This window comes from Manacus candei, unplaced genomic scaffold, assembly GCF_025592945.1.
Source record: "Manacus candei isolate 608988 ecotype Guabito, Panama unplaced genomic scaffold, ASM2559294v1 h1tg000067l, whole genome shotgun sequence".
NCBI classification, from domain to species: Eukaryota; Metazoa; Chordata; class Aves; order Passeriformes; family Pipridae; genus Manacus; species Manacus candei.
Window position 1 is genome coordinate 3,042,766 of NW_026138115.1, and position 19,776 is coordinate 3,062,541.

General features: G+C 41.7%; 1 protein-coding gene across 4 annotated transcripts in view; it reads left to right on the forward strand.

The window, feature by feature from the left end:
* Nucleotides 1-19,776, forward strand: part of ITPK1 (inositol-tetrakisphosphate 1-kinase) — a 158,496-nt gene that overhangs the window by 118,100 nt on the left and 20,620 nt on the right. For all 4 annotated transcript variants that reach the window (XM_051806687.1, XM_051806686.1, XM_051806685.1 and 1 more), the window contains one exon: nt 18,265-18,363. In XM_051806687.1, the coding sequence (XP_051662647.1) occupies nt 18,265-18,363 (99 nt within the window). The remainder of the gene's footprint in view (nt 1-18,264; nt 18,364-19,776) is intronic.

A 19,776-nucleotide genomic window follows, 5' to 3' on the forward strand; every position in this document is an offset into this window, starting at 1 on the left:
ACAACCTGACTTAACGGCATAGATATTACATAATACCTCTTTGATGATGGCCTCTGATTAGTTTTGTAAGTCACACAAAAGGAATGCAGTCTGTTTAATGCTCTGTAACTGCATAAACGCAGCTTATCATCTTCATTATAACTGCTGAAATGCAGTCCCTTCTGAACTAAGAAAATTTTAATAAACAGCTATTTTTTAATTATTCCATGTTCTTTTTTGAGCAGTTTCTAGTTCTTAATAACGAGGTTTGTTGGCTTAGAGCACTTTATTATGAGAGGTAGGGACTTTGTGTAGGAGACTGTGTTCAAAATCTGACCTGCATCTATAAGCAATTCTCTTGCATTTCAGCAACTTCTTCCAACAAAATACCTTACTTCTTTCAGAAAGTGGCTGTTCTAACCTCACAAAGACTGCATAATAACCTGGTACATTGAAATACAACCTAAATAGCCTAAAGTCCCAAAGCAAGCTTACAGAAGTATGGTTTTTGTATTTTCTCCAAATCTTGTGCATTAAATGCAAGATTGTCTGATTGCCTATGCTGTTAAGGGTCTCTACTAAAGACTCAGCACAAGTCTTTGGAGGCAGAATCTAAGATCTTTTGACAGAAACCTGCACTGTGTTACTGAAATGCTTCATTAGAGCAGCCAAACTCTTTCTTTTCCATCCCCAGTGCAGTAGCTTCACTGGCAAAGGATTTGATCGAACTGAAATGCAGAATTCAAAACTTCTTGAGGCAGCTGAGAGGGGAGGGAGCACAATGGAGGCCTGTGTGAATCGGGAGCAGCATGCTGATGATGAATGGGAACAGCAATGTGTTGTTTCTTCTGGTAAATATGAAAGTAGTAGGTGGTACGCTTAAAAAAAAAACCCAACATTTTCACTATCCTATACTGCATAGCTAAACAGGGAAATTCAGTGCCACAGAACACTGTGAATGCTGATTTGTGTGTGTTCAAAGAAGCAATTAGATTGACAGCAGAAAAACCTGTTGAGAGCAGATAAACCCTTTACTTTCCTGGAGAAGTCCCTAAAAGGCAGCTACAAGAGGCTATGACAGGGACAATGTCCTTGTAAGCTTTTGTGGTTTTATACTCTTACGTGGACACCTGCCACTAGCCTTTCTCTCTGCTGATTTTTCTATTACGGTCAGACACTGTCCTGATACTGGAAAAAAGCTCCCTTTAGCAAGGGATGCTGAAGATCTCCCTGGCAAATACAGAAAGAAAAGGAAATGGGGAACCTGAAGGAAAATTAAAATACAGAGAAACCAAGTGAATACTAGGAACGGTTTTCACGGGATAGTGTGAACTATGTACCCTGTAACTACAAATATACATCTAAGTTTCCATTTTTTGGAAGTATCACAGGGCTTCACAGACCTGGAATGCAGAAGACTAGTCTCATCCTGGGGAACAAAAAGACGTTGCTGATCCTTATAGGATGAATCTTTTTGGTCTCTTAGAAAGACTGAAAACCTAAATCTGGTTCACATTGTGTGTTTAAGTCCTGTCCCCTCTTTTTCCTCCTATTGATCATATTGCAGTTAGATCAGTGTTGAAATAACAAACCACCTGACATCTTTTGAGAATTCTCTGATGAGTAGCTGGAATGAAATGCATGTAAGGTTATTTTTAAAATGTTCATGCTGGTGCCTGCAGGTTGTCCCTGCTGGCTGAGGTGGGATATTGCCTGTGAGGACCCCATCTTGTGCTGAGGAGCAGCTTTTGAACCACTCCTGTGTTCTCCTGAAGAAGTGGTCTGAAATTTGGCTGACTGCAGTTTAACCCTGGGTTTTGGCAGCTCTAAGGCAGAACATAATGACTAGTCTCATGCTGCAGAATGTAAGTGCTGCAGAAATGGGATGCAAAGGTTAAAAACAAAATGAAATTAAAATCCTTGGGTATTTTTTGAGAGAAGCTGAAGTAAAATGAGCACAGGTAGGTGCAGAAGTGATCATGAAATGTAATAAATGAAAATCCTTAAAAAAAATCTAAAGTTGGTTCTTAGAAAGATACATTACTAAATGTGGTCTCTGAGACTTGTCTGGGATTTCCTGCTTAGTAGGATAAACAGAAAGGGGAGAGGAAAGGTTGGTAACTTCATTCATACCTAACTCTCAAACTCTCGCTAATTTACCAGTTGGCAATGATGTGTTTGCAATGCTTCATTTTTCACTGTGCTACATGAACATCTATCCTGCTATTTGCCTTTCATACAGAAAATTAATTTCTTCTTCTCTGAGATAGGTTTGCAAAATATTTATAGGGGAAGAGCTATAAAAGTAAACCAATATTAGGGTAAAACCCATGAGTGTATTGGCTCGTTGACAGGGATATATTTATAGAATATTCTCTTACTTGGGCAGACTAAGAAACAGGCATTGAGGACAGGGTGTTGATTTCGATCACAGACCAATAACTATTGCCAAAATGAACGTAATTACTCTTTCATGGTATAGAGGGCAGGGGTCATCCTGCAGGTTTAAAAGCAAATTCAAATAAGCATCTAGCTCAGCCTCATGGGGAAGAATATGAACTGAATAAAGCACATTGCGTAGAAGAGTTAGTTTCAGAACATGGCAAGATATCTACTCTGTGCCCTGAGCGTGTCTGGCTCAGACATGTCTTCTTCTTTGTTCTAGGCAGCAAAGGCTGTGGCAGTGCCATCTTCCTCGAGTTCTCACTTTGTTTGCCTTCCGTAGCCACGAGGTTGCATCCACCTAGGAAAGCTGCTTTTCTTTACAGTAGGATTTGGTCCTGCCTCCATGGGAGGAACAAGCCTCCAGCTCCTCCAGCAAGGTGGTTATATTGGTTACAGTAGCACATCCACTTGACAATTGCTGTATGTCATGGCTAGCTTATGACTGAAGTGGGAATGTCACAAGCATCCTTATCCACTCCTGGACTGTGGGTGGGTGCTTGCCTTCTTCCCCAGCCTCACCCTAGAAAAATGCAGGTGAATGGCGAGGGCTTGTTGGGAAAGAAGGGACCTTTCTGGTTTTGTGGTTTCCTCATTGGTAAGTCTTGGAACTGGTACCTTCCATGAGTCTGTTGGAGTGTAAAGCCTGTGTCCTTGTGCTCCAAACAGGGCTGTCAGAAGGAAATGAAGGAGTTTAGTTCTGCAAGGGTGCATTTACTTGGTGCAGCCCCTAAAGTCCCTAATGACTGTATCAAGTACTCTGAACCAAAGTCATGTCCTAGACCTCTCATTTATAAAGAAGGAGCAGCAGGGATATGAATTCAGCAGGGTATGAGTTCTGTTAGGCTTTGTTCCCTCTGTTCAAAACTGCCTGTTCCTATCTGGAAGCCTGAACTGTTGCTCTCAGGTGAACAAAGTAGACAGGATGCCTCCCTGCTCTTTGAATTTGTATGAAAGTGGTCTGCAAAATCAAGTAGCAGTAGTGACAGATTTTTGCATGAGTGAGGCTGGCTTACTGCCACTTGCTCTTTGCTGGAACCCTGTCATCCTGGTTGTGACTTTCAAAAGCTGTGATAGCCTAACCACTGTCAGGATCACAGCCGTCCCCCTTGCAACATTACACAATTCGCGATCATCTTTTTTTCACAAGAAACTTGGCATGTTCTCTGCTTCCCCTTTTAGTAAAGCACCAAATCTCCCAATGGTTTCCTGCTTTTGTACTCTGCTATACACTGTGCAGACAATTCCTAAGGAACCTAAGGAAACTGAAATTAAACACTTGATGGAGAAGCTTGAAATGTTGATGTTACATGCCTGAAGACTGGAAAATATTGACACCTGCTGTGATTTTCTAGTTCTGAACACAGATTATTTTTTTCCCCACTTTCTCAGTTCAGCAGTGTAATTGATACTTGCAATGTCACTTCCTGGGGAGACATTGCAAGGAGCCCTCAGGGCATTTCCTCCTCTTGTTCTGCTAAAACTGAGGGTTTCCCAAGGACAAGCACGTTGTCACACTAAGCCATGGTACATTCCTGACTGTTCTCAGGTCCTATGTCACCTCTGACTCCTGGTACATTTTTGGAGACAAAATATCACCCCTGCTCTTGGAGTGAGAATCCCCTTCTGTAACTGGCAGCGTGTTGTATTTTGGCACAGAGTGAATGTGTTTCTGGAATTGCCTGTACAAGTCTCATATGTCTAACTACAGCATTTGGCTGCTGCAGACAGTGCATAGATGTGACTAATAGCCAGACTTACTGGAACAAAACAAATGCTGGTACTGCTTGAGTTGGTGTCCTGGTAGGGTGCTAACATGTCCTTGTTTGGCAAAACACAGCATTCCTTTCTGAGTGCTTTCCCCTTCTTGCTGAGCTGAATTCAGCAGCTCTGAGAAATAACATCCTCCTCCACATGCATCTTAGAGAGAAGCTGTCAGGTTTTGAAGGCTGTTCCCTGTGAGACCAAAGGTACATCATTCCTGCTTTTTAGCACAAGTGTTGAGTTTGACAGCACCTTCTCTGCAGTGGCCTAATGTCTTCTGTTGCCCTTTTCTCTGGTAATGTGAATAAATCACCCAGAAAAGATGCATATGCTCTGCTTTGCTGATTAATACATAACACTCGAGTTTCTGCTAACAAATGGCACCAGTGCTGGCCTTGAGGAAGAGGAAGGAAAGCTAAAATGTTCTTGTCAGGACACATTCATGGTGTCTCAGAAGTCCTCTGTTTGCATAATCTAATCTTCTCCAAATTTGAGTTCCAGTTGGGAAGAGCAGCCTCCCCACCTCAGAGAACTGATGTGTTTGTACAGCACAAAACTCCTGCTTGTTTCTGGAGTGCTTTGAGTGCTGACATGTAGATCCTCATGTTTGAGAGACTCTACAGAAATGAGCACATTTGGATACCTACACGGTGCTAGTAGCACAGCTTTGCACTCACGTGAAATCATCCATGGGCACAAAGACGAAAAAAGCAATCGGTAATAATCACAGCAACGCAAGAACATAAAGTTGAAACCAAACAAATGGACAGGGATTTTAGTTCTAGACACAGGAGGAAATCTCATATAAGGCTTCAGCTATGTGTCTGTGTTATGTATCTTTGCAAATCCTAACATTATTTAGGATCACATTCTACATTCTTGAAATAAGCCGAAGTGCTTATACTCTGTGTGCTGTTCATAGCTTTTATAAACTTTTCCACTGCACTTTTTTACTTCAGTATTTTTGTATCTATATTTCCTTTCTCTGAATTTAAATGCCTCAACAAATATTGTTATGCTGTGGCATCACACATGGCTGGTGACTCGGGACAGATCCAGGAACTGGTTAAATTCTTGTTTCAGACGATGTCAGGCAGAGAAGATGAGGTTTTCCACTCCTGTCCCCAGGCTGTCTCTTGATGAACCCTTCTAGGGTTTTGTCTCTCACATTTTCCTTGCTGTAAAATGGGTTGGTGACAAGTGCTGCCTTTGTAAAATGGAGAAGATCTCCAAATGAGAAGTGCTTTAGGAGACCATGGGAGATTTGCTGGTACATCCTGAGCCAGAGCCTGCCACTGAAACCCACTGTTGCTTTGGTTCACTGAGGGTCTGCTTCAACTTCCTTGGCAGTAAAATGAAACCCCCATTGGATAGCCCAGGGATGCTGGAATAATCTTTGCATGTGAAACTTTGTATATTTGAAGAGGTTTGTATAAATGAAATGTACATCACTGATAGCAGCCTGGATCTTCTATGAGCAGTCTTTCATCTGCATTTGTCTACTTGAAAAGTCTAATCTTAATATATACTCTGTGGTTTAGGTTTTTTTAAATCTTTGCAAATACAAGCTAATTCTTTTTATCTACTAGGAAGCAAATTAGTAAAGTTTTGACTGAAAGACATGACTGCATGTCTCAGAAATCTACTAATTGTCCTTGAAGTATTTAGCTTTTCCAGACATGCAGATATGTTCCACATTTTGAAAATACTGTGTCTCTCAATGTCTTCTGTTGCCCTGACTTTGTTACAGCATTTTCAGTCTGTCAAAAAGAAAATGAGTACCCAGATTCCTGAAGCCTGGAAAAAGGTCATTAAATAGATCAGATGAAAAGGAAATAGCATGTCTACTAAATCAAAGATGTTTTATACAAACCATGATGGGTCATGCTGAGAGCTGTCTAGCTTGTTGAGCTTAGCAATGTTTTTCTTCTTGAAAATTAGCCAAGAGTTTAGCTCTTTCCATAATGTTTTAATCCACCTACAGAGCAGAGTTCAGATCCTGCAACTGGTATGGTATGAATCTGGCATTCTTCTGACTGGGTAGTCCTTAATACTTCTCTGATTACAACATAATTAAGAATAGAGTTTAGCCCATGATTTTACTTACCCTGTTAGTAGCATTTAAATTTTTTTGTGTGGGACATATCATATTGTAGGGCATAGGATTTTGACATATCTTTGCAGCACTGTTGCACACCAAAAAGTGGGTTGAAAAACACTCAGCAGGTGCCCATCAAGTACTCTTAAGTTCTTGCAACTATTTACTTCTCAAAGAAGTGCATTTTCTGAAGACACAGGATGTTACTTTTCCTTTCGGAAAGGATCTGTTGGATACTGGGAACTGACACTGAACACAAGGGGAACTTTCCTCTTCACTGGCCAGATACTCGGTGCTGCAAAGTATGGTAGTGTTTTCTAAATGGATATGTCTGTGTGGCTCAAGGCATCTTCCAGAGGATTCATCTCTGAGTCACTGTCAGGTCAGGCAGTGGAACAGGTTGCCTAGAGAAGTTGTGGATGCCCCATCACTGGAAGTGTTAAAGGCAAGGTTGGATGGGGCTCTGAACAACCTGATGTAGTGGAAGGTGTCCCTGCCCATGGCAGAGGGGTTGGAACAAGATGATCTTTAAAGTCTCTTCCAACCCAAACCATGGGCTTCTATGAAATCAGTCATAAGTTCTCTGTCCTCCTGGGCTTCTCTTCGGGGTGTTTCTGCATGTGGACATCTCCTCCACCCTTGCTGTCATGCTTGGGTTCATGAATTAGGAGTCAGTGTAGTAACTGAGGCCAGAAAATGATAGGTATTTGTGTTTTCAGACTATACAGGTCAGCATTGTTCCCTGCAAGACAGGAATACACATTTCAGGAAAATAGGAAGATTACTTTGCAGCAACAGTTCTGTTGAAGGTAATTGTCTGGCAGCAAAGGACAGTTCAGTACACCTCACACTAGCTAAAATTTACGTGTATATGCAGTACTAGGACTTTACTAACAGAGGGTAGAGATGTGTCCAGAGGTGACTAATTTCAAACTGCTGAGTGTATAAGGTAAATCACTGTCCAAATGTACCCATTTCCACCGGCTTCACTGGTACACAGACAGCTTGCAGAAACATGTTGACTGGAGTTAGGTGAGATGAATTCCCCTTTCTGTCACAGTTATCCATTGGCACATGGCTTCTTGGAACTCAAGAGCCTGCTGTCACAGGGTGCCTGGCTCCTGGTGCTGCCATGTGTGCTGGCACATCATTCAGGGACTCTGCTCTGATGGAGTTGTCCTTCCTCCCTCTGCCTCTTTATTGGTAATGGGTAAGGTAGGAGGTAAGGTTCTTGCCTACCAGTATTTTCCCACAGGTATTGCACGGGTTTGATGATTATTGGGTTTCAGTCTGGGAATGCTGTTCCATGGAATATTTACCCAGAGTGCTTTGCAGTTGTTTAGGAAAAGAGATGTACAGGGCTGTCTAAAGACTTTTTAACAACAGAAACCAATCCAATTTAAACAAAGTGGTGTGTGTGCATTCCTTTGCTGTAGTTATACTAACATAATTAGAACAGAAAAACATACACCAACAAAGCTTTCCCACGTAGATAGGTCTTTGCTCTTTTTCTTTCTGGTGTTTAAAATACACATAACTTGTTTGTCTCAGAAGTTATTTCTTCTCATTGGTTTTGGAGTGGGCCCAGTCCACCTCACTTTGGAAAAATGATCAAGTTGTACCCTGTGTTGGGCAGCAGCCTTGGTTGATGCACCCTACTCCAGTTAAGGCATTCAAACAAGTACAGAGCAGAATCCTTCAAGACCAGAACGAGTGTTTCAGTTACATTTTTCATAAGTGCTTCAGGATTGTCTACAAGTCTTCTATAAGATCTTAATTTGAAAATACAAAATGTTTCTGAATAGAAAATCCTGTTCATTTGAGTTTGTTCCCTTCCACACCACAAAGTGCAAGGTCTGAATGGTGAGTGGTGTAGAAGGCAAAAGTCCCACATGTGTTGGAGAAGATTGTTCACCTGTGACAGTGGTAGGGCAGAACATTAGCTTCTTGTTTCCCATGTTACATGTAAATTTGGGGACCATGATAATTTGCTTATGTTATTAAGCTGATATTGAAGTCTCTGCTTAGGTATCTGTAAAGAGTTCTTTACTGTTGTTACTGAAGTGCCAAGTTCTTACGTTTCATCCATGGCACAGGAAGAAGCGCATGGCTGTTGTATAGTTGTGTTCTGGGTGGGTGCTTTGCATAATGAAACTCAAATGAAATCAGTGATCACCAAGTCTCTGGCAAGTCCTTCTGACCTCACAGCACGGAGGTGGCCCCCCAGCATAGCCGATGGGAGATGCCCAGCCATAGGGTTTGCTGTCAGCCCTGCTCAGCTGTGCAGTGGCAGTGATGTGCCTCTCCTATTATTCAGTGTTATCCCAAGATCTTGCTATATTTTACAGATCTACATGTTAACTCTTGCACTTCACTTTGTCCCCACATAAATGTGAGTTGGTAAAGTCATAAAAGGCAGGTAGTTATTCACATTTCCTCTGTCATTGCTGTTATGGTTTGGAACAGGAGCCAAAAGCCATATTCCTCCCTGGCTCGAGCTGGGGCACAGGTGCTACAGGAGTCCTGCTGTACTAGGGAGGCTTGATCTAGGCACAGCTGATACAGTCAGAGGCACCTCCAGTGTGTCTCTGGGATACCTCTCTACCTCGGAGGGAATTTTGTTACTATTTTGAACTCCTTGTGGGCTGCTGCTTTGCCTCTGCCCCAGCATGTATAGATTGGAAGTGGTATTTACTGAAAGCATGGGACATGCGTTGTGCAGTCTCTCCCAGGATTTAGCTTTCAAAAGCTCATTAAACTGATCTGGTTAAGGGCCATCAACCCTCTTAGATTAGAGATATCAAGAGCTTCAGTGGGCTCTACTCTTCTGGGTACTCTAATATCTTCAAATGAACTCTGTCATGGACAAGAAAATGCTGCCTGTGTCATGTCTGTCATCGTGCCCCCTGCCATGAATGTACTCCCTGGTGTTTTTCTATTTTATTAGACAATGTCCTCTGTATAATAGAAGGAAAGACTGATTCTTCAACTGAGAGGAAGTAACTGATTTAAGAGTTACATGCAAATAAATTCAGTAAGGAGTTCAGCATTGGGCCTTCACAGCTTACCTTAGATTCCTGGGAATGATTAGCATCCCACTGTATGGAACAAACTGGTGTCAGTTTTTTGTGTGCATTAGGTGGTTGTGAGGAACTTTGGTGCTATGTATCTGTTTAAGTATGAGGGCCCTGGTGCTCATATCTTGTTCAAGCTCCAGCACATAGTATATAACAACATATTTGCTCCCAGTCTGGTGGTCCCTGGCCATTTTCAAGCTCTGTGTGTGTATACAGTGAAGTGCACACCACTGTCTTTTCTTATCTCTCATCTAGACCAGGGGGATGCAAAACTAACATCCCATCGGCTCCTATCCTGGACATGTGTAGTTTGCAAGTCGAAGTTTAGCTTGGAAATTGTTTTGTACTAGTCTAAGTAGTTTCTCAGCTCAGTATTTGGGAGAGAAAACATGAAAAATGCTGCGTCTGGACCATTATATACCTTTTGTATTACACAGGAAGGAGTCATATTTGGACACTGGCTCTTGGTTCTGAGACTCATTTATCATTCTACATAATAGGGTTGTCCATGTTGGTAAGAGTACTAACACTGGGGACTTCTGTCACTTGAGAATGGCAATGCTAACTATAATTCCTATATTCAACATACATAGACAAGCATTTGAAACAATATACAAATATATATTGTATATACAAATACATATTGTATATACAAATTACTGTTTAGACAGTTGAGTTGGTTTTATTAGGGATTCAGGTATTCACACTGACTCTGACATTTGCATTTTAATATAGGGCAGACATGCAGAGTAGATTTTGCATTGTCTCTCTCCTGGAAATGCCTTTGGGGTTTCACAGATACCAATACTTTCAATGCCAGAGTTCTGAGCGGAACATTATTGGGGTAAAAATGCAGAAAAGGCTTCTTTGAGTTTGCCAAACGATTCCTTTCATTTTTTTCCTTGATGAGGAAAATTACTTTCTTTCTTCCTGTAATGTTGGAAACACTCCTGCCTGTAAAATGAGTTCCTAAGTTTTGGTACAGCTTCAATATTCTAAGGAATAAATGTTACTGTTTCAACAAAAGCTGTTCTGGCAGGTTTTCTTCACCCTTCATCATTACTTATAAGTTAGTTTTGCCTAACCTTCTCCAGACAGAGTTTAAGAAGCACCAGAAGGTTTATTTCCTTCTTCTGGAAAGCTGGTCCATTTGCCTCCTTTTTCTGTGGTGAGATGTGCTTGGTTTTTCAACTTCAGCTGAAAAGCTTCCTGTCTCTTGCATTTGCAAGGTGGTGAGTAGCTGCTCTTACCTGCTGAAAAATGGGGCTATTTGAGGATGAACACACATGTCCCGGCCTTCACTCTGTCTCCTGAATGAGATAAGTTTTCACCTCTTGACTTGTTACATCACCGTGAGTTCACTTTATCGGCTCTGTCATGACTGTGTTTCACCACAGGTCTATTTTAACTGAAGGCAGGTCTGTAGCTGTGCTCCTCTACCTGTGAGGCTCCATCACCTTACAAATGAGCTGAATGCTTATTTGCAAAACCTGCTTCTTTCAGCCTGAGCACCCAAGAGAGGAGGTGAATTCCCTTCAGAAAGTAGCATTCTGCTCACTAAAGAAAGTGGGTGTAAGATGAAAGTCTAGATCCAAAAGGTACAGAAGGATTCTGTACAGACTGTAGTTTTGTGAAATGGTTGTCTCTGAAGAAGAGTTCATCTGAAGGAAAAAACTCCATCAGGTTGGTTTTGCTATGACTTTTCCCTTTATTTCTTCTTTATATTTTATACTTTCTGTTCAATTTAAGCTGATTTCATCATGTTCGAAAACCATAATTAGCACTCCTAAATTGCAAGGAAATGGCATGTTATTGGGAATTTTTTTTAATAATTTCTCTTATGTATTCAGTTGTGAGATTTTCTCACTCGCTGCCCAAATGCTTCAAAATCACTACTTTATTAAAAAGCAAGACTGTTGTTTGACAGATGTTCCATTTAACATAGATAGATATTTGGTGCATATTTCCTTGGATGTCATGCTAGGGTAAGCTTGAAATTGTGCCCTTAAAGCTGAGTCTACTCTGCCCTCTTGTGTCTTTGGAATGTGCCGCCAAATGTGCTGCTCCCAAAATACAGCTGCTGTATCATGAGAACTGGAATTTTTCCCCCACAGACTTAAGAGTAAGATGCAAGCATACAGATATTCAGATTGCATTGATTCTTCAGTGATGAGCACAGATCAACGTATGTTTGAATTAAATCTGTTTTGTCAATATTCCTCATGCACACACATTTCTGAGGGGAGGGGAAAACAACTTGAGAGTATTTTTAGTACAGCTCAGAAGTGCTGAAATAAACCTGTTGAAATTGTGGGGCTTATGAATGAAGTTTTTTGGTTTATGAAGCTTCAACTGCAAAATTACCTGCTACAGAAAGGAATGAAGAAGGGTTTCTTCCAGTTCATAGGGGCTGGACTGCTGTGAAGTTGGGGTTGGCTTAGCTTGACTGACTCTGGGACATACTAAGTTTTGACTCTAGCAGAAGTGACAGTCCAAAGCTTATAAATTTACAAGGATCATTAAAGGGGTGCCAAAGAGCAAAAACCTGTAGTGGTTTAAGATAGCTTTGAGATAAGGTTCAGCTGCATGCTTAAAAAAAAAACCCTGCCAGCTTCTCTGGGTTGGGTTTTTTGGTTGAAAATGAACTTAAAAGGCAGGGGTGAGATGAAAGTTAAGATTTCCTCCCTTTATTATATTAGGAGAAAAAGACATTGCCCTGGCTGTGTATCCTTTCTATCCCCACAGGAACAGAGTACCGCGGTGCAAGCTGGTGGAATCAGTTTACTAAAATATATTTATTTTTGAAGAGTTTAAAATGTTTTCAAATCACAGAGCCAACTATTCTATTAAAGAGTGGCTTTTCTCAACAAAGTAGGAAGTTTGAAATTTGTTATGGTCTGCTGTAAATCTTTCTGATAGTTTAAGGCTTAACATTTGCTCTGTGAACAGTTGGATGATAACTGGCCTAAGCCGGTCCTGATTTTGACATGGATGTTTTTCTGCCTGAGGGTTTTTACACCAGAGACCATCACTTTCTAGAAGCATCTTTGTCATTTCCCTGCGTAACACATTGTGTGATGTGGAGGTCGTGTACCCAGTTTCTTCAGAAATAACCCTGGCAACCTTTCTGGTCACAGAGAACAACTCAGGCACAAGCTGTGCTCCATTTGGAATTGCTAAACAGAATTAAGGGATCTAGGTGTTCCAAGTCTGCTGCACACCTGGGGGACTCCAGGCCTCCTCTTGTACTCCTTTGACAAACTGTGTCTTCCTGTTTCACAAATTCGCTGTACTAACTTCTTTTACCTTTCCCTTGTCCTCAGCATGTCCCTCTTCTGGTCCTCCTGTGTGTAAACACATAATAAGACACTGCTAATGACACAGTACTGAGCCTGGTCAAAAGACAGGATATTCTTTAAACACTAGAGAATATGTGTTTATGTTTTTCCAGTAGCACTCTCAGGATTTTGGTTGCTGATGCTCAGACTGAAGCCTCAAACAAGTAGTTTGTTCAGCTATTGTAATGACTCCAGTAGCATCAAAAAGTCTTTTTCCTGAAACTCCTTAAACCAGCTCCATAAAGCCCTGCCTCGCCAAGAGAGGGTGAAGCCTTCTCCCCACTTCACAAATGGGAGCTCAGACATGGAATGTGTTTGGTGACTGTGTCATGGTCTCGTGGCAAGAGGTTGGTGGTGCTGGGAATAAATACTTGGTTTTCAGCCTCTCTACTGTGCTTCCTAATCCCTAGGTTAGGTAATGAAGGATGGTGAATTACGAGGTAGGAGACGTTGAGACTGTAAATCTGAAGTTAAATCGGCAGTGGCCTCCTCACAGTTTGTTTTTTTTTCCTAGCCACAGGTTTTGAGCTAGTCTCACAGATGGCCATGAATTCTCTTTCAACTTCTTTTCTGAAGAGAAGGAAATACAGTTTGTTGATCTATGAATGCAGAGCATTGGATTTGCAGTCTATTATTTATTTTCTTACTGGTCCAAAATCATAAGGACCAAAGAAATCTGAATAAGACACTATTTTATGGTTCTTCTATTCTTATGGTTTATTTTTTTCCCCATGGGCATCCACAGCTGCCCTGTGTCAGTACTTCTCAAGCACAGTACAAGGACTATCTACCCTCATCAAAAACCATCCAGAGACTGTCTTGTACAGCCCTTCCATTTTTACTATCAAGATTTGGTTTAACTGGGATCAGCCATATATTACTCTTATTTTTCTTCTATCTGTTTTGCCTGCCTGCCAAATCAGAGTGTATGTTGAGTGTGTGGTTTCTTGTACCTTCTTCCTTTTGGGGGTTTGGATATCCTGTGACTGTTTGGCATTCTGTCTGCAGGCCACCAGTGGTGCACAGGCCCTGAGAGAAGCACTACTCAGCATCTCTTACTGAAGCAAGTCTGGAGTATAAAGATTTACACCAATTCTCACTGCCAGAAAACTCTCTTTTCCAAGCCAGTTTTTAGTCTGCATCTTCCCCGTCTTCACATCCCATTGCTCCTGTCACTGTTGTTGAACTTCACCTGGAGTAATCCCCTCCTGGCACTGACTCCTTGGTTTGAGTGCTCTTTTACCTTTCTGTTGTTGGTTAGCTGTGTTACTCCCTCTGTAAACTGGCCTTCATCAGTCAAGTCTTCCACCTTCTTAATAGTGTTGTTCCTGTGTGGGAATGGAACAGTGCTCTGACAAAGCTCACCCCACAGCAGGACATGCCAGAGCTCACTGCCCCGGTGCTGTGAGTGCTGCCAGTCACCTGTGACCTGTTAGTGCTGCCTTCTGTCTTCAGGGGTCCCACTGCTAACGCTCCCCCTGCCTTTGCAATGAACATGATCCCAGCCATGATCTCCATTCAAGGATGAGGGAGGGATAAAGTGTGGGTAGCAGTGGAAGAACAGAAATAACAGTTGAAAAAAAGAACGGCATAGGTGAGAAATGGGGATGGGGGTGAGAAAAAATACAGGAAGTAAGACAGAGGAGAAAGAGCTCCCTGTGAGAAGAAAAGGGAGCATATTTGAAGGAAAATATGGAAAGCAGACACCACAAAGTTTGTGCCAAGGCATACAATAAAAATGAGGACAAGGATGGGGGAGGAACAGAGTGACAGAATTTTGACTTTTAAATTTAATTACGATATGTTGTTTCTAACAACAAAAGTGCTACAGATACTCTTGGTAGTTGTCTGAAATGAGAGCTGAACCCTCTCCTGATCTGAAGGAATCTTTCCTTGTTGCTGTTAGGTTGGCAGTTCTGGACCTGACAAGGTCCACCTGGAGTCCTGGCCATATTTCAAAGGCAGGACTCCCAGAGACAACCAGGCAGTTAGGAAAAAAAGAAATACCATTCTCTAAGTGTGCACCATAGCAATGTACAGCCTCTTAATTCACAGCAGTCCTTTGACTTACAAACAGATTTTTCCTGCTGATATCTTCAGTTCAGCATACTCTTCATGAGGATAGGGGTAATAACTGTGGTTATCTTTTTATTGTGTGATACAGTGTATGCATCCAAAAGGAGGGAGGAAGTGCCTGAGTTTTAATTTCAGATCCAATGTGAAAAGCATAAAAATTGCATTTGTAATAATCGTTTGGGATTTAAGGTCACTTGTACATAGCCAAGGATGGAAGATGAGGCAGAGTCTTTTCCAAACTTGCTGTTTTAGAAGAAGAGTCTTCCAGTCAGTAGCATCTCAGTAGCATCTCAGTGCACAACAAAGAACTGAGTATTGATGACTGAAGAGCAATAGCATCAGCTCCTTGCATAGGTTCTGCATTGTATCAGGTCTGTGTTCTGACACATACAGAGTCACTTCTGCTAGCAGTACATGGCCAGTGCAGCTCCATGGGAGGTGTGGCATGGCTGTGGCCTCATGCTATAGTAGTTCTCAGACTGCTTTTATGAAAGTGCTTTGTCCATACTAGGGCTCTCAGGTGCAAATGAGAATATTGCTTGGTTTTAGACTAGAGGATTAGGCTGTAGCATCAACAGGGTTAGAGTTAGGTGGAACCAGAATCATGTCACCCTTCTCACCTCTAGACTGTTATGTTTCTTTGTTTGTATATATTTACTGTCGTTCTTTCTAGCAGAGATTTTCCATGGTGTCTTGTCACAGCTGGTTTGTGAAGAAGCAGTGACAGTACCAAGGGTCCAGCACCTGACCACAGCTCAGTAATTTCACATTAAAGCAGTTTAGTTTGGCAGGAGGAGAGAGGAGGGTTTGGTGTACCACTGGGTGTTCATTTGCACAATGTGGATCATATGCACAATGTGTAGTTCCATGCTGATGTAAATTAGTACTGAATTGACCCTTAGCCATTGAATTAGGTCTGTCCTAGATCTCAGTGCACAGAAGGTGTGCAGAGTCTCCTGTCAGTCTGATAGCAGGAGCTTGGTGATGAGAGAAAGCTTTAGCATGTATTTGCCACCCTGGGAAGGAGAAGAGGATGATTGCTAGCAGCTGGAGGACTCTTTTTTTTTAAACCTACAACCATCTTCAGAATGTCAGTGTGTGCGATTAAACTCAGAGCGGCAGTTTTCTAGCTGTAGGCTGTACTGAAATCTTGTGTTGAGCAAGGGTTTGTTTGTTCACAGGTCTGACTGTGAATTAATGGTCTGTTTTAGAGGTTTCAGTGGGATAGAATTGCCTTCTTGGTGGAGAAAATGCCAATGCTGTGCAACGTCAGCGGGAGCACTTTGAGATGCTAAGAGTCTTCTCTGCTACTTTTTGTTGATCCACATGGTCTTTTCTAAGTACAATGTCAAAGGAATTACTGTTTGCCCCTTCCTTCATCTCCCCATGCAAGTGTCATGTAATCAGCAGGAAAACTGAATCCTCCCTGTCTCCTGTTCCTGTTTGCATGGGAGAGAAACGGAGGGAAGTGAGATGGAACCATACGTCCCTCTGCATCTGCACTCTGAAGGCAAAGTTATTTGTGAGTCTTAAGCATGTGGGTGGGAGAGCTGCCAAGCCAAAGTTGTTCCCAAGTATCTGTAATCTAAATCTTATTCCTTAAATTCATCCAACTAAGGAACTTTCAGTCTGGCAAAGGCTTGTAAATATTACAGTACCTGTCACTTTTGGATGCTGCTTTCTGTTTTCATAGCAGCAAACTGAAAGCTTTGAAGTCTGGGATGTTTTGTTTAGCTTTGTAGAGGTTGACCTCAAAGCATCAATCTTTCTGCTCCTTTTAGAATGTATGAAAATAGCCTTTTCTTTTCTCAGAAAACTTCTTGTTAGCAACAGCACTGCTAATGGTCAGAGTTCTCAGATATTCTCAAAGCCTTGAGGATGTGTTCAGATATGTATACCAAAATATAGAGAGTTTTGCATCTCTGTAATTTTCAGAGATGATTCAATTTTCTTTATATATATACTTATAATGAAATGAAAAGCATTAATCTAAACAATGTTTATGAAGTGATTTCTGAATGCATGGCTCTCTCAGAGTATATGGTTAACTTTACTGGGATTTTAGTTCACATGTACTTTTCAGTTTCTGCACCATCTGGACAGAATGGGCTCCACCTGTTCGGATTCTCTGTCCTCACTAGGTTAGATGTGAATGGTAATAACAGTCATGTTTTGCTTATTTTTAATACAAGTTGCTGGTTGGTATAAACCTGTGACTTGAGTTTGCCAGATACAGTTGCTCCCATCATTTGTGCTCATCTCCAGTTGCTTCTTGGAGGAAAGTGTCACAGTGTTTCTCTTGAAATAAGTCTTAAAAGCGAGTCCTGGCAGACCCATTCTGAATTACATTCAGTACTGTGCAGCTAACTCAAGTTATAACTCCTTGATGGCTCCAAAGTTAACCTGGTCACATCTAAAACTCCGTGAAGGTAGTACTTTAAAGACTATGCTCCCTGAGGAGGTAAATTGGATAGTCGCTTGTACGTGGGTGATGTTCTTGATTTGGATTTTGTCAATGTGTGCACAGCTTTTGTCTGAAAATCCTTGGGCCTGCTTCCCTGTCCTGGAGCCGTGGCTGAAGCCAAGGTTCTCTTTGCACTTGAAATTCAAACCCAGCCCTCTTGAGCAATTTATGCTCAAGTGCTGTGAGTCTTACAGTGGTTTCTCCCTTTCCTGCTGCATTCCTAGGGGAATCTAAGTATTCTTACAGTGAACAGGAGGTGAATCCTAGAGCAAGTCAACCTACTGAGTCACTAAGAGGGCTTGGTTTTGACCCCAGCCTTCCCACAACCCCATGTGAACAGCGCAACATCAGCAGAAACACTGCAGCAGACCTGCTCTGTTCAATTTTACCATGGTTCCTGTGTTCTTTCTCTTTAACCAGACCACACTGAGCAGTCTTGACATGGTGTCTTGGTGTCTCAGTGGTGCTCTGACTGGCTTTGCCAGACCAAATGAGCACTGCTTTTGTGGCAGAGAGGTCCCAATGAACAGCAGTACGTATTACATGACTGGCACCTTGTCTGAAGTAAATCTACACTGGAATCTGCCACCTGAGGAGCCCTACAGGAATGATGGCTTTGTGAGACTGCCTGTTCCAGTCACAATTGATGACCATTCAGTTTTTTGTAAAATGTTTTAGAAAATTATGATTGAAGGCATAAAGTTAAGAGCTAAGATCCCAATTGCTTTTCACCTCACTAGCTAAGTCTTGTGCAGCTGCATGTTCCTAAGCAGGTGATCATTTTTGCTGCCTGACTGAAAATACTGTCTTTATATTTCCATTTAGATTATCTGAAAATTGGGCCTTTCATCTTCTGAAATGTTTCCAGAAACCCAAATTCAGTCTTGGCTTATAATCTTTCTGATGCTTTAATTTCAGCTGTTAAAGTGGACTATCAAGAAGCAGTTAGTATGGAGAGAGCTGTTCATGATGCAGCTGAGAACTTAAACCCCTCATCTCAATTTGAGTCTTTTTTTTGTCTTGCAGATGAGAGGATCTGTTCACCACCCTTTATGGAGCTGACAAGTGCCTGTGGAGAAGATACCTTGGAACTTATAGAGAAGAATGGACTGGCATTCCCATTCAGTATGTACATGGGCTTTTTCTTGGTGCTTCTAGTAGGTTCTGAATATTGCACATGCATCCCCCAAGGCATAGCCAACATTGTAGAAGTGTGGGTTTCACTGCCAAAAGTGTCACAGTTGTTAAAACCTTCCTAAAATAAATGCTCTAAAGCAGCGTTTGGAATGTGGAACAAAGCCTCCCTATCAGCTTTTACTTTGCCTTTTATTGATGTTCCTTACTTTAAACACCTCACTAAAGTAAACATGCATTCCTGGGAAATGCTAATAGTTCTAACAAAGTTAGCCTCTTGCCCTGAACTTGTGCAAGGTGTTTCTCCTGCCAACTACATTCATTGTTTTTCTTGAGAAAATCACTGCCTTGCTGATTGTCCTCTTTTTTCATCCACCTCTCCCTTTCCCTGATCCAGACTACAAATATAATCATAGAGAGTAGAAGAAAAAGGGTAAAAAACTACCATATGTAAAAGACTCCAAGGGCCCACAGCCTCAAACAGCTGCTATGAACTCTTTGTGCTTTGTAGCAAGTTTCACTGTGGGGCTTGTGCTTTAATTCGTTCCTTTATTTGATTCCTTGCAGTATAAAGTGAGCAGAATCGGTTAGTCGGTGTTTGTTCCCTTGGTGCTTGCCTCATTTGTAAGGTTCAGAGGTAAAGTTGCGTGGAAAAAGCATGTTTTGCCCTCCCTGCCATCGCTCTCCCAAATGGGGCAGGTCTCCTGAAGCTAGATTGTGAAGCAGTAATTTAAAGCCCACTGAACGACTTTGACCCCCTCTTCACGTTGTGTTCTCAATACAGGCTGACTGGTGCTCAGTAGTCAGCAGCATAGCCCATATATCCAGAAGGTCTGAATCAACCTCTATAAATGACGATGAAATTAAAAAATAGCACTTAAAATTTATACAGCTTGGTACTCTGGGAGTGCTTTTTCTTCTTCTTCTCTCTTTTTTTTTTTATTTTTTCTTAAAAACGCTCCAGTTCTCCAGAGGATGTGTCTGTGAGACATCCTATACCACTTTCCAAAATCTCAAGTTACCAACTTATTTTGGATTCTAGTGCAGGTCATCTGCCTTTCATAGCTGCCTGTCCTCTTGCCTGACAATTTGATTCTTCCAACAACCTCCAAAGAAGCCTCATCCTATCCACCCCCTCACTACTTGCAAGTTTTCATCTCTTTTGCTTAACACATAAGTAACATCAGCTCTAGTGATCATGTGGGTTCTAGGCTCTTCAGCTCTTCTCTGGTTTCTTAGCAGAAGGAGCATTTTTTTTCTTTTGTCTTACTGGTTTTACTCCTCCTCTTACTTAGGATGGAGGTGAGAACCAAGATATACAGATCAGATAAGAAATGTGAAGGAAAAAGAACTGCTGGACTCTCTACCTTTCTTTGTCCTCCTCTGTGGTTTCCTGTGAAAAAT